General features: G+C 39.9%; 1 protein-coding gene across 1 annotated transcript in view; it reads right to left on the reverse strand.

The window, feature by feature from the left end:
- Positions 1-15,664, reverse strand: part of TENM3 (teneurin transmembrane protein 3) — a 316,061-nt gene that overhangs the window by 36,359 nt on the left and 264,038 nt on the right. The window contains exons 23-27 of the mRNA XM_036839025.1: positions 14,599-14,848; positions 13,880-13,900; positions 4,797-5,029; positions 3,545-3,699; positions 1,881-2,755 (exon numbers count right to left, since the gene is read on the reverse strand). Of these exons, the coding sequence (XP_036694920.1) occupies positions 1,881-2,755; positions 3,545-3,699; positions 4,797-5,029; positions 13,880-13,900; positions 14,599-14,848 (1,534 nt within the window). The remainder of the gene's footprint in view (positions 1-1,880; positions 2,756-3,544; positions 3,700-4,796; positions 5,030-13,879; positions 13,901-14,598; positions 14,849-15,664) is intronic.

Genomic DNA, 15,664 nt, shown 5'->3' on the forward strand with positions numbered 1-15,664 from the left:
TCATGTTGATTCTTCACTAAGTCTGAAATTCTTGGAGAGTGTTTAGTACTAGAGAAATGTGTCTTCTTTGTGTACCATAATATTAAAAAAGTAAAAATCCCAAATTTGTTTATACTATCCCACATCAACTCCACCAATGGTGTATATCCACTTCTCATTGTAGGTCATTACTGAACCTGCATATGTGTTGCAGAAGTTCATGTGTCAGTAGTAACCCACATGATGAACTTCTGTGCATTGTCAATTCCCAGGAACAAATAAGAACACATTCAAAAATGGCTCACAGAGTAGAGCTTGAGTCCTAGACTGTACTAAAACCTTATTTCTCTATTTTCCCCCCTGCTTTTAAACCGAAACCCTACCGATGCCACCATCATTTCCTGAAGATCTTATAATCAGAGCAGCTCTCCTGCCCAGTCTCATCTGATGGGAGCACTTTTACTGTACTCTTTTTTCGCCTCTTTGGCAATAGAGCCTGCTATCACTTTGAAAGGAAGTGCTTGCCATTAACTTCCAATTTATTCCTTTCCTATTGTGATCCTAAAATGAGCAAAAGGAATGCTAAGAACAGAATTTTAATGTAATTCAATTGCAAAGGTTTGTTCCGCTGACAAAATCATGCTGCTGGGTAACATTCATTTTATTAAAAGGGAATCTGTCAAAAAAAGAAAAGCAATCCAAGCTACAGGAGAACTAAGCTTAATGTGTAAGTTCTATTCCAGAAAAGTTGTATGGAAAATATTTGTATATTGGATCATTTTTTTCTACTGACTTTTATCATAAATTTGGAGCTGTGTTCCTACAGAAAGTACATTTGCTTCAGCATTTCATCAAAAAAGTCACACTAAGGAACTCAATATTCATTTCCACGAGTATTTTGCATTTGTCGGCATGCCGTCTCTGCACATGTAATGTCCCCTTATGGTTTGTGCAATGTTAGTGGAATGAACAAGTAATGGAAAGTGATTTTACACAGTCACAAAATGTGACTGTTCAAAGAGCACATTGCCTGGGCCACTCCTCCACAACTTTAGTAGAAAACCCCAGCTGGACGCTCCTTCTACTTTTTCATACGCTTTCAGAGTGACCAGCTATTTCTGACTTGCATTTAGTGGTAAGGTTCTTATAAGTGGAGTTTAGATTCTCCAATAACTGATTATAAAAAGTTAAGCCCTTCTATCTGTGGTGCTGATGGGATCAGCCAAGTTCATTGTAAATGTTTTTAAAGTTTCCCTTCAGTGACAGCTCCCAAAACAGTCAGCTTTAGCACCTGGGCAAATATAAACCCCAAAAGTTTTTGCCTAAAGCCAAGGCTGCAGTATGTTTCCCCAAAAGTTTGCTGCTAATATATTAGGTCTGTATGAAGCAAAATATTAAATTAATCTTTAAGCAGAGGTAGATTGACCTCGATGGTAATGAAACTTAAGCTTCAGGGCTCCCCACTTGCCTGGGTCCCTTCCAAGGCCCTGAGTCCAATTTTGTCTTTTTTTTTTTTTTTTTTCAGAAAAAGGGAGCCCCAAATTACAGAAGCTCCAGGCCCCCCAAAAACCTGGATCCCACTTACCCTTAAGATTGTACTATTATTATCCACACTACTGTACATAAAATAGACAAACAACAAGGACCTAGTGTATAGCACAGGGAACTATATTCGATATCTTGTAATAACTTATAATGTTAAAGAATCTGAAAAAGAAATATATATGTATGTATAACTGAATCATTTTGCTGTACACCTGAAACTAACACAACATTGTAAACCAACTATACTTCAATAAAAACGAACAAATAAACAGAAAAAGGATTATACTGTTATTATTTTAGATTACATTATTATATCACAGTATTTTATAATCAGAGTAGAATTTTGATTTACTTACTCAAAAAATGTTGTCCATCCAGTTTCATCGCTTTTAGTGGCTAAAAGGCCGCTGTTGCCATGGTAAGTAAGCAAAACTAATTCCAGTCCTTGAGCGGTCATGCTTTTCAAACATCCATTTGTCCCTATGGTCAGCCATATCACCTGGTTATCAGGAGACACCACTCGAACTGGCATCCGATTTGGGTCCCGTCTAATCCTAAGGGTATTGCCGTTACTGTCGGTCACAGCAGTAATATCATTGTCATTGCTGTAGCTAAAATTGTACAGATAATCGCCAGTGACTAAACTCACAGTATACTGGTGAGTGCCATTGATGTCAAAGATATAGAGTTCTTGATCAGTTGGAGAGGCAACTTCATAGAAGTTCATAGAGTTAAGTAAAGGCTTGTTCTTTGACACAGCCCGGATCCGAATGTTCCCTAGGTCTGCAATGTACAGGGTACCATCCGGAGAGGCGGCAAGGGAGGACGGAGCGCTCAGTTTGGCATCTTTGGCATAGCCATCTCCGCTCTGGTAGCAGTCACAATTGGCATCGTTTTTGCAGTCACACTCTGACGGTATCCCAGCGACCAGGGAGATCTCCCCATCTGTGGTGACTTGCCTTATCCGGTTGATTTTCTTTTCGTCGGTTTCAGTGATGTACAGGACCCCACTGTAGGACACAGCAATGGCAGTAGCCGACTCCAGGGTCGTGTGAACTGCGTGCTTGCCCACAGAATATTCCACTCCGGGCACCTGGCAATGCACGGGTCGCCCAGCAGCAATGCGCACTTGACGGTTTTCAGTGATCTGTAAAACTACGTTATTATCCAGCACGTAAATGGAGTTATCCATAGGGTTAATGGCTAGGTCAGTGGGCCATTCCAGACGTACCTTCGTAAAAAAGAGATGGTCTGGTTACTCAGCTACTGAGCTGCTGTTAATTTGCCAGAAGAGTAAATTAGAAATTTACTGGGAAAATCTGGGGAAATGACCGTTGATTTGATAAACTGTTTAAAAATTGTTTTTAAAATAGATACAGTGAAATAAACTTAAAAAGTTTTGAGTGGAGACAAATGTAGGAAATAAAATTTTATTTAAAAATGCAGCTCATTGAAAGATTTGCAAGTTCTAGCCAAATAGCAAATGAATCATAAGTAGTGAGTTAACACATATCAATGAGATGTGAACATACTTGTTCCTTTTAGCAGTAACAATCACCCAGTGCGGGGCTTTCTAGGTTATGAATACATTAGTGTCCCCTTGTGTTTTCAATCAGGCCAATAGTAAAGTTTCTAATTCTAAATATAAGTCCCTGAGGACTAATCCTAGTGGGTTCTCTCTACTACCTAAGGACCTCACACAATCAAAAGATTAGAGATTTAAGCTGTTTTGTTCTTTTTGGAATATCTGCATGCTGCTACTTTACTGGTATTTTATTACAAATGATTAGCACTTCTTAGTGATAACTGTTCTGTATCTCACTGAATTCTTCAAATGCAGAACTGGAGAAGAAAATAACTTTTTATTAGCTCCTGAGACACGTGTTAATGGAACAGCTTTACCACAACGACTGATGCCCACGACATGCGCAGTTTAATACGGTGTCATCATAGTGTGCTGACACAGTGAATCAAGTCACTCAGAAGAAAAGCAGACAACTGGGAGCAATGTTTTCACTACCTGGCTAATGTGCATGCTCGTGTCACAAGTTAAAGGTCTGGCTGAAGTCAGATCGTTAGAGCCTAGGAGAGTTGATATGACTCCATTCTGATCCACTTTTCTTATCATGGTTCCATCAACAAAGTAGATTAATCCATTTTTATCGATCGCCATTCCTGTATCCAAGAGAAGTAACAGTTATTAATCTTTCAAAAATGATTAATTTTAATTAAATGTTCAGGCCCACCACGAAACCCAACATTTAACCCCAGTGATAACATGGGCAGTAGACAGCAGGTTAAGACTGCAGATTGCAAGCACATTAGGAAAAACCCAACACAGGCATTTATGTTACGTATAAGTGTAAAATGTAATAAAGAACCGAAATCTGTAAGAATCTGTCCTTTGTGTGTGAATCATATAGGTAGTACCTGTGTTTTAAATATAAACACTGTACAGTGTTGTTGTCTATAAATTATAGAAACAGGCCATATTCTGTTACACTGGACTTTACATTCTAACAAAAACAGATCTAAGCCAAGGTTAGTGTTTTGTTGACCTTGTGACAATGAAATTTGCTAGTATGAATAACTCAGCACAACAAATACTTTTTTTCCAGTCCTTGTACACATAATAGTCTCTAGCTATAATGAAAAAAAAACAAAACCCAAAAAACACAACGCCTCAAACCAAAAAACACTGTAATGAATGGCATAAAACATGAGGAAGGAGTCAGTCCTGACTGGTTTAAAAGCTAGAAACCTTCATCACATAGAATTTTAGCCCTTGTTACCTCCAGAAATTCCTCACAGCAAGCATTTTTTCCCATGGCATAGAAACAAAAGTTTAATAGCTCCAAACTGGGTGAGAGCTAACAGGGTTGCTTAGTGATGGCTTTTAAGGAGGCCCGGGACTCATTCATAACAAAGAAGTTCCAGGACAATGGAAAAAAAAAAAAGAATTCAGATACTTCCTTAAAGTTGAACAGGATGTGACCTGAATGATACCGGGTAGTTGCGTGATTCTTTCAAAAGTTGAAAAAAATGGTATGATAAAAAATGCCAAGAACCTAATATTTACTGTAAAATCAACTTAGGATTCTAGCAGTTTCACGCTAAATAGCTTTTAAAAACACTAGATGTGAGACAGCTTTCCAGAACACAGTTGAGGGTAAAATATTAGACTCAGCATGAAACACAATCAGGCACTAACTGGATTGTCCACATATTTTTTTTAAATGAAAAGAAATCCTCAAATTGATAAGTGCCAGTACCTTTGGGACTCATGAGTGTGGCTTCCACAGCCTTCCCTCCATCCCCACATCTGGCCTCATCAAAAGGAAGGCACTGCTCTCCCGTCCCTGCAACCACTTCAGCGTTTTTAGTCAAGTCTTTTGCGCCCGTAAGTGACTTGGGGCGATAAATCCTGCGCGTGTTAGTGTCAGAAACGTACAGATCCCCTGAGACTGGATCAGTGGCCAGGTAGTACCTGTGAGCTGGGTTGCTGCTGTAAGAAAGACGGTACGTAAACATCGCAAAGAAAGTTACTCCTAAAACACAGCAATTGAAAGCAAAATAAAACAGCTGATGAGAAACTAATTATAAACCGAGACCCTCCCCCCGCCCCCCCCCCCATCAACGGCTGGAAGAATTGGTGGCAACCTCTGACGTGACTGCTTTCCTTCCTTGTCTGTTGCTGAGGATTTAACAATTGATGAAAGGGCCATCTTAAAAATAATCACCTTTACAAGGCAACATGCTTCCAGCCTGAAACAAAGAAGCAAGTTCTCGGAATCTTTTTGGTTCAATGCAAAGCCATTAACATACAGCCTTTGAGAGACAGGCTTCACGTTTATTCCAGGGGACGGGTGTCTCTACCAAGTTCGCCAGTGAAGTATAACATACTAGTGATTTTACTTGCATCTCACAGTAGGGAAATCTCCTGTCTTCTCTTGCAATCAAACGAAACCACCTGGCTCCAAAAAAATTACTTTTTTTGAAAGAAAAAAAAAGTAGTGCTGTGTCTGTCTGGGTTGCTCTACTGGAATCCAGAAAGGTAATCTGACGCAGTGACAATGTTTGTCCTGAGCTATGCGGTTAAATACTAAAATGAGGCCATCCAAGAGACGGAGGCAGTCTTAGTGGTCTAGTGCACTGAGCCAGAATGCTGGGTTCATCACTTCCACTTTTAAAATTTGCAAATTAAGCTGCTCTAAAACCTGTCTATGAATTTGGTGACATACAGACATTTGTTCACAATACAGAGTACCTCAATTTTATAAATCTAAATTAGTGCAAATGTAAAATATTTTATGTCCCGTTACCTGTAAAAACGGTAAGACCAACATTATCAAGGAATGGACAAATTGTGACATATAGTTGAAACTGCAAGGTAATCTCCTTACATACACTTAACACCACATTCTTGGAATTAATGTAATTTTGTACTGTGTGCAAATATTGCCTTCTGAAAAAAAAAATTCTAAAAAGAGTTTAAATGATTTGGTATCTTGACAAAGACGTCAACAGGTAGGAATCTCCGAGATTCCACAAGTCTTTCGATGACAAAATTGGTTTTACTGATTTATTCTCATTCTCTTTCTCTCTCCACACACACACACTTATATGCTTGTTTCCATTTATTTTATATGTAGATATTTAAAATATGTAGTATAAATCTAACTAAATGAAAATATTTATCCTGAATAATGGTTTAGTAGTTTTCTCATTACTAGTTAGGTTCTAATGAAGCAGTTCTTACTACTTAATGCTCTTCTTTGTAAGTGGTGAATACATGTACTTGACTGCTCCTGTAAGATTCTGTTGTTAAAGTCACTGTTTTCTGTTGTTAAAGGTTCTGTGGGTGTTCACTGGTGTTTCTCACATTGGTAGAGGGGACAGCTGGCCACACATGGGGTCTGTAGAGACCTCTGGGGCGCTAGAAAGCTCTGTGGCGGTGATGTTGGTAGACAGAGAAACACCCAGACCCACAAAGGCTTGAACGCCTTCAGATTCCCCTTTCCAGCCTTTAATATCTTTTAGTGACAAGAAATAGGTTAGAGCAAGAGGTCTTGAGTGTGTAAATATGAGGGAAAGGGGAAAAGGGTGAAAAGTGATATGAGGAACTCATAAAGAGATGCAAGCCATTTGACATAAAAGCCCTTCAGAACTGCTGGGTTAGACCTGATGATCAACTTGCCACGCTCAGTGTTATTGTATCATGTTTATAAGTTGATGCCTGAGATTTAATTTTTATTTAATTTTTTATTTTTAAATTTAAAAAAATTACTTATTTATTTATTTTCGGCTGCATCGGGTCTTAGTTGCAGGATCTTTCACAGCAGCACGTGGGCTCTTTGTTGAGGCGCGGCGGGCTTAGCTGCCCCACGGCATGAGGGATTTTAGTTCCCCGAACAGGGATCTAACCCACGCCCCCTGCACTGGGAGCACCGAGTTTTAACCACTGGACCACCATGGAAGTCCCGATGCCGGAAGTTTTAAATGCAACAAGACATATGGTGTTCCTTAATGTGGTAGTTTATTACTTTGTAATGAAATGGAAAGTTACATATCAACATAACATTCAGAGCAATTTTATAGAGGCTTTTTCCCCCCCTATAATCAGTCTGATATTGGCAGAGCTGATCTTCCAGGTATGTATATATAGCTGGTGACAGAGCTGCAACTCAATCAAGCTGGGTCTATTTTGGAAGACATGACATTGGAGAGATTCTTTAGTCTTTCCTATCTCCCTGATTACATACTAATTATCGTACAGTTGGTTGTAAATATACATACATACATTTCATTTTCTTGCCAGTTGTATATCTATGAGCATGACCTTTGGACCAGATTGCCTAGGTCTGAACATTAGCTTTATCACTAACTGTGTGACCCTGACCAAGATATCTAACTTATCTTTGCCTCAGATTCCTTATCTGTAAAGGTGATAATAATGCAGATTTCATAGGATGCTGAGAGGCTTACATGAACTAGTACAAGTACAATCCTTAGAACAGTGCCTGCCACACAGTATGTACTCAGTAAGCATTAGCTGGGCTTCCCTGGTGGCGCAGTGGTTAAGAATCCACCTGCCAATGCAGGGGACACGGGTTTGAGCCCTGGTCCGGGAAGATCCCACATACCGCGGAGCAACTAAGCCCGTGCGCCACAACTACTGAGCCTGTACTCTAGAGCCCACGAGCCACAACTACTGAGCCCGTGTGCTGCAACTACTGAAGCCCACGCACCTAGAGCCCGTGCTCCGCAGCAAGAGAAGCCACCGCAATGAGAAGCCCGCGCACCGCAAGGAAGAGTAGCCCCGCTCGCTGCAACTAGAGAAAGCCCACATGCAGCAACGAAGACCCAACCCAGCCAAAAATAAATAAATAAAATAAATAAATTTATAAATAAATAATAAATTTTAAAAATTTAAAAATGCTTAAAAAAATAAGCGTTAGCTATTCTTAATATTGGCTTGTATCCTGTCTCCTCTTACATTGCTATGTCTTTTTGCCTTGTAACTCTAGCCAGTGTAGAAGTGTAATAATTACTGTTAACTAAACTATAACTTGATTTCTGAAAATGTAAACAAGGAAAAAAATTCTCTAAATTTGGATAGGTTCAAATTTGTTTCCTTAGTCCTGCTGTTATACTATAACATGGAAACTATTAAAACGACGCAGATCCTTCTTAAAACATCCAGTTTGAATTGTTTCTCGAGCAATGATGATAAAGGTAAATGAAGAATGCATACTTTTCCATGATGTCCCTCATTTTGAGGAAAAACAACAGATTTCTGAGATGGCTGCTTGAGTAGCAATGGCACTCGCTTTAGCTATGGGGCATGAGTTTTCTTGGTCCAAAAATAATGGACATTCGAGTCATAAGCTTTGCCTTTATTGGCATAACTTTTATTCCAGTGGGACAGTAATAAGAGAAGGTCCAAAGTGGTGCTTTATATTTGCCATTTCCTGTCCTGAAGCACTCCTTCCTTGAAGACACAGAAATTTCTAAATCAAGCACTATATGCCAGTGGCTTTAAAGATGTCCACCAAGTGACGGCTCTAATTTTGCATAGAACTCTGTTGTCCAGAAGAACAAATGTGGAGGAGCATGTGGCCCTGGAGAAGAGAATCTGCCTCTGGAGATACTCCCCACAGAATAGCAGGAAACGAGAGCTACATCCATTCCCGGCAAGGCAGCTTGCTGTGGCAATCTAGAGCTGCTTCTTGGGTCCCAGCCTTCCCTAAGTGAAAGAAGGGATCTGTACTGAAACACTAAAAGAAACGACAAGTGAGTTTGGAAATTTTCTGTTGACAGGCTGGTGGCAAGAAGCTCTGCGCCACGTGTGCGACGTGTCTGGGATTCAAGGACACCTGATTTAAGCACAGAGTTTTCTGACAGTGGTGCTGGTTCTTGCCCTTCTGACTTCCTGAAAAGCCAAAGCCCTGGAGAGGCTGGGATGGTGGTACAAACGGGTGATGAGCTTTTAGATCAGAAATACATCTGTGAACATGGGAGCCTGTGATGACTGCAAACGGTCAGCCGCTGGCAGCTGGGGTGCAGGAAACTGGGGGAAATCTCTATTCAGCAGAAGAAGCACAATAGCCTTCTTGTGTGACTGGCTGGGAGTTTCATTTCAGAAAGGTTTATGATAACATTGAGATTGTGACTAATAGCAGCAAAATCAAAGAAACTGAGATCAAGTGAAGAACCTTTACTATACTGCGCCTTGATTCTTAACTCACCCTGAACTGCCTAGATCATCACCACCACCAAGACGTTTTCTCTACATCTTACTCAGTTAGATACAGACCCAGTGGTAAATGCAGACTAGATTTGCTCATTTATTTTGTCATAATTCAACCTTCTTAGACTTGAGAAATATTTGCAAAGGACAAGCTATAGAATAGATATCATTAGCACTTTTAATCTTTTTAGCTGGAAACTGTGCCACAGCCCTTGGAACACAGAGTGTTTGAAGGAGCATAAATTACATTTATGTATAAAATTAAACTGTGATTTTCTGGCTAATGAAAGACTGTTTATATTATTGCAAGCAGGGTTTCAGGATGTGATATTTTTGTGCCTGCTTAATTTTTAAATATTAAGTCAATGAGAAGTGCCAAATCAAATTTTTATAGTTTTGTATCTAAACTTTAACCTGTTCAATTTCACAGACCTGTGATTGACCCTTTCTTTGATCTTTAAATTGGTAATATAAAATTCACAAGGTTTATTTTTAGACCTCCATGCTTAAATGTTCCTTGGCTGGTATTAGTTAATTAATTTAGTTTCCTTTATTTTGGAATTTTAAAGCATTGGAACAGGAGTGAGCTAAATTTTACTACCTACAAAAAGGGTTTGTTAGCAAACTAACACTATAAACATCCTAAGGGGAAATGTTTAGCATATATAAAAGAAACTTATTTTCTAAGCATTTCAGAAGCTCCCATTTATGTAAAACATTTAATATGTTGGGTAGTATTTATAACTATTCATTAAAGTATAGCTAGAGACTTTGATACAATATCCTGACAAGTACTTAATAAATTTGGTATGACAGAATACTTTGAATTTTAAAATATTAAGACGATTGTTTTTATATTTATTTTACTATTCAATATTTTTATTCATTCTTTTCCCCCGTTAGTCCAATTAACAAGACTGCTGATCGGGCATGAAACATACGAAGAGGAGCGAAGCAAGCATTTTTCCACTTAACCATTGACAACTGACTTCTCCATTCATTTTTACAGATTTAGACATATTTTCCTTTTTCTTCCTATCGCCTACTCCTAAGCCTTTCACGACGTTTATGCCAGGAAAGTGGGGATGAGGAGAAAGCCAGGTGGATCCCATCATCTGGTAAAAGGAAGACGACACAGGTAGGTAAATAGGAAGAAGCACCTGAAAAGAATTTTAATTTTTTAAGCCAAATGAAGAAGCGCCGAGGAGCTGAAGTATCGTCGTTTTGTTTGGGTCAATTTTGATAAATCAGTTACTAAGTGAAGGGAATCCCTATTTTTGTCAGTGATTTTGTCCTCTGTTTGATGACTTGAACTCAAAAGCCTTGGTTATTTTCTGCATCTTCCTCCTTTTCATCACCCACACACAGTGCGTCCATTCTCTGCCTTCCTTTATGTTATTGGCTGATTACCTTCATGACTTGCCAGACCATTTTAGGTACCCAGCATCTCGCGGTTTCACGTCACAGCTTTCTAACTGATCTTCAGGTCATCCTGGACACTGATACCAGATTCACCTTCCTAAAAGGCCACTTTGAGGTGCTGCTATCTTGTTCAAGATCAGACCACGGTTCCCTACTGTCTCTGTTACGCTGTAGGACAGGAGAGTAAGTCCTTAGCACAATCAAGGCCCTGAGCGCTCTGACCCTAACCTGCCTTTCTACCTGTGTCTCTCATTATTACCAACATGGTGATTCTGGTATTATCAAAATTATAACTTTGAAGTGGATCGGGTTCCTCTTAGATCATGTCCCGCTCACCTCTTCTGAGCGAGTAACTTGACTTACTCTACATTCTTTCGTTACCGAGCTCGCTCTGCTTGCCGCATGACAGGGTCATAAATCGGAGACGAGGTGTTGAGGCAGGGACACCACTTATTTGGAAAGCCGGCAGACCGAGAAGATGGCAGACTACAGTCTCAAAATAACCATCTTCTCGGGCTTTGGATGCCAGTTTCTTTTATGGCACAGAGCGGGGGAGGAGATAAGGAAGTAAAGTAAAAAGGCCACGAGTTTTGGAAATATCCCCTGGAACGGCCAGCCTTGGGGAGGGCATGTGTTAATGTCTTCTTTCTTGCAGCCATTCACAGGTGGACAGGGTCCGGATGCTTCCCTGAACAAAGGCACTTTGGCTTAACATTCAGGCAGAGGGGCGGGGTTCCCATAGGCAGGCCATTCTGCACAGACAGGATCCTTTTAGTGAACAAAAGCAGCGGGAAGCAAGGGTTAAAGTAAAAGAAACAGATCCAGCGTGGACTCAGGCTGGGCTCTTCCCTGTTTCACTGTCTTCATGACTGCCCTCCTTTCTCCCGGTTGTTCTGTGTACGCAGACTTCATCTCAGAGCTGTGTCGAACATCAACCTTCCAGGAAACCTCCCACCCCCGCTCCCATCTCCCAGCGATCTCTTCCTGCACAGAGTTACTCTCGCGGTACAGGCCACGGATGTGATTAAGTGTCAAGGAATGACACTGATGATGTGATTTAGTCCATTACACGCACATCTTGCTTCCCCTACTAGACTGGGAGTTCTGAGAGCATGGACTTTGTCTCACACTACAATTTGTCCGAGAAGTTCTGAGAGCATGGACTTTGTCTCACACTACAATTTGTCCAAGAGCCTAGCACGGGGTAAGTGACCAGTTAACGCTGACTTAATAAAGACGAATATCAAGTTAAGACACAAACCAGTGTATCTTACATGCATGGTGCATAAAGGAAACGCAAGCACCCACATGTAGCCAGGATACTGTACAGGGGAGATAATGCACAGAGGAGAACCATGAGAGAGGGGTTACAATGGGTATCACTGCCAAACAGCATGAGTTAGTCCATAATGAGTTCGTTTTATAAAGTACTGTTGATAAAAAAGGTAGCTCTAACCTCATAGATTAGTTTTCCAGAGAGATGATAGTTCTAGGTAATTTGTCAAATGATTGTGAAATAAATCTAGCTTTTTGCACACCCAGGGCATTAGCCCATAGAAACCTGGCCGTTTGGACAGATGAAAACTGGCTGTGTGGTATAGTGCAAAGAACACACTTTTTAGAGGCATTCAAATCTCTGCTCCCCATTTCTTAGTTACGTATCGTGGGGAAGATACGTAACCTCCTTGAGCCTCTGTCAGTTCCTGTGTAACCTGGAAGGGCCGGCATGTGGGTCTGCAGCACCGTGTACCTGGCACCGGGCCTGGCATGGAACAGGCCAGCTTGTTAAAAGGCGGCTGCTTTGATGGGCTTTCTGTATTGCCTCCAGTGTTTCTGCATTTAGTTGGTGCACACACTAGGTTGTCTTCTTTTCTCCACAGTTACTGAGAAGGCAAGGCCAGAAAAAGTTTGATATTCTGCTGTGGTTTCTAAAAGCAGAGCTTTGCAGGCTCAGAAGTCTGGAGAAATTCCGCGTTAGTTTTTGCATGCGGCTGGGCTATTAGCTGGTAGCAGAAGATCAATAGGGGAGCTTAGGAAAAGGTCTTAGGACCAGGCCTGGTCATACCGATATGTGACAGCTACACATCTTTCAGCAGAACTTTTTTTATTTCCTAGTTGTCAATCTCTACACAACAGTTTAACTGAGTCATGTGGATTTATTCATCTCAAGGACTTCACATAAATTATCACTAATTTTTCTATCTAATATCATTTTATTAGTTATTTTAATGGCCAAACTAGATTTAGCGTACCCAATATGTCTTGCTTTTTTTGGCTAGCTTTACTTGCAAACATATTTTTCCCCCCCTTTTTTTTTTGCTGTCCTGAGGAAAGTTTTTCAGTCAAAAGTGTCCATATCTTATACAAGCTTGCCCTGTACTTTCTCAGCTAAGTGTACAGAGCAAACAGAATCTGGAAAACTTTTGAGCCTATATATTTGCTTCGATTATATTCATTCTTAGCCTCAAGGAAAGTCTTTTCTTCCATAATAATGTCAGTGGAGACACTACTTCTTAAAACTCAAATCTAGTAATTCTCTCAACTTAGGAAAACATAAATGGGTTTTAAACACACAGTTTAAACTACAGCAGCAATGAATTTACCGGGAAGTCAATAAAGCTTAACCTTTAGGGCCCCTTCACTTGTATGGGTTCCTTCCAAGACCAATGAGGGCCCTGGCAGCGTATTCAGGCGATCTTATGTTTTGAAAAATTTGCCAAAGTAAACTATTGTTAGATTCTTTTTCTTAAACAGAATCCCCCAAATTGAATAAGCTTTGGGCCCAATAAAGCAGGATCTGCCCTGGCTATTGGTCAAACTCAACTCTCCGTAAACTCTCCCAGCCGTGCTTCAAATGTTCTGTTCTATACGGCTCAGAGTCAGTAACTGAAATTTACAGATTTTTTTGTTGTTGTTAAACAGAGATGTTCATTATACTAATTTTTTTGTGACAGAATTTACTTTGTTAGCCAACTTGAAAATATAAGTTATATTGCACAATAGGAGTTGCAATATGTTGTATAATAGTAGTTCATTTGAGTAGTTTTCATTCCTTAGATGTTCTGTGATACTGAGTTTCCTCTCTCATGATGAAATGTTCTTAGAAAACAATGTCAGATAGTCACATTGAAAAGTAAAAAGGACATTCAAAAATATACAATAACTTTCAAGCAAGATGCTTACCTATGTCTAAAATCTTTATTTCTTGGTGGAAGCAGACAAAAAAAGGCGGAGAAAAAAGCACAGTTAGAAAAGGTTTCTATATCATGAGTTGAATACTGAGATTTTAATTATTTTATGGAAAATTGCTAACTTAAGCAGAAATAACACTGGAAATGAATTTTGTAGGTCAAGGCGTATCAAATAATTTACAGAATAGGATGATTTTGATAATCACACTTAAACGAACAATGCAAAAACAGCAATTTTTGTTACTTTAACTATTGGCATTACGGTTGATGGGTTAACCCAACTTGAATATCCGATATTCTAGTTGAAAGTTAGAGGTTTAGTTGGTTTACTATTATGTCCCAAAATATTTTACGCCTTAATTTCAACCCATGTGAAACAAAAGAGTGACAACCTATATCATAAGGTTATTCTAAAGATAACTAAAGGGATTTAAAAATCATAGTTCTAGCTTATTGGAGTATAGAGAATTCACTGGAATCAGTGAGACATTTTATACACTGGGTGACTTCATACTCTTTTATGCATTTATGGCACAATACATACGTGTTGGGCTTTTCTTACCTTTAACCAAGAATTTAACTGCTTTCTAAGGAGAATTGTAAACACTGGAAAGGTATGTTTAAGTAAATGAATCAGTACATTAGAGTCAACAGTTTTTAAACAAAGGCACGTTCAGCTTTGATCAAACCCCGAGCTAGGGAGAGACATACCTCAGTTCCAAGACGCTCGTCACGTTCCCGGAAGGGCGCATCCGCCGCACGTAGTTGAAGTCCCCCACGTACAGACTGCCGTCGATCCCGCAGGCTAACGCCACCGGGGCCAAGAGCTTATTCCCGTCGGCTGGACCATTGCAGCTCGGGCACGAAATGCTGCGCCTCCGGCCGTTGCCCATGATGCTGCTGACAACAGGGGGCTGTTGGGAGATGAACTGATTTTCCCCGTTTCCCTTGTACAGTATACCTGGAAGAGGGAAAACGCGTTTTTCTTCAGATGAAAGGAGCAGAGATGAAAAGCAAACATGTTCACTCTAGAAACCACAATTCGCTGCCTTTTCGATTTGGACTGGAAACACCGCCATCTAAAGTTCTTTTGGAAAGAACTCCATCCCGTTACCTCGTGTAAGATGCTATATGGCAAGATACATAGGATACATCAAAAAATGCCGTCTGTTATGGGTTTAAAGACTGTCTGGTGGAAGAAACAAAGGACTAACAAGAAAACTTAAAAACCCCAATTCTCAACATCAGTGCTTCTCAAACTTGGCTACACATTGGAACTGGCAGGGGAGCTGTGAAAACTACCGATGCTGGGATCTCACCCTGAGGGATACTGATTTAATTGATCTGGGTGCAGCCTTGGCACTGAGATTTTTTAAAACTCTCCAGATGCTCTTAATGTGCAACCGAGTTTGAAAACCATCTCTACACAATGTTCTTTAGGGAATTGCAGGTTTGCCTAATTGTTAAATGATGTCGAAAACATTCTATATTAATCCAACTAATAAAAATGGGCACCGTAAATATGAATTTCTTCTTTATGAGTGTATCACTTACTTTTAAAAAGTTAAATACACTTTATGGGAAACAAAGGTAGGAAATACATATCAAACCTCCAACATACTACTATACTGTTAAAGAGTATTCTTCTTGCTTATACTTCAGCCTGATATGAGAATGCATGTACATGCAACTATTCAAAATTTCAGACATTACAAAATTGGGAAGGGCAGTTTATTATTTAAAGTGAATTCTGGGACCTCCCTGGTGGCGCAGTGGT

Source organism: Balaenoptera musculus, chromosome 21, assembly GCF_009873245.2.
Source record: "Balaenoptera musculus isolate JJ_BM4_2016_0621 chromosome 21, mBalMus1.pri.v3, whole genome shotgun sequence".
Classification (NCBI taxonomy): Eukaryota; Metazoa; Chordata; class Mammalia; order Artiodactyla; family Balaenopteridae; genus Balaenoptera; species Balaenoptera musculus.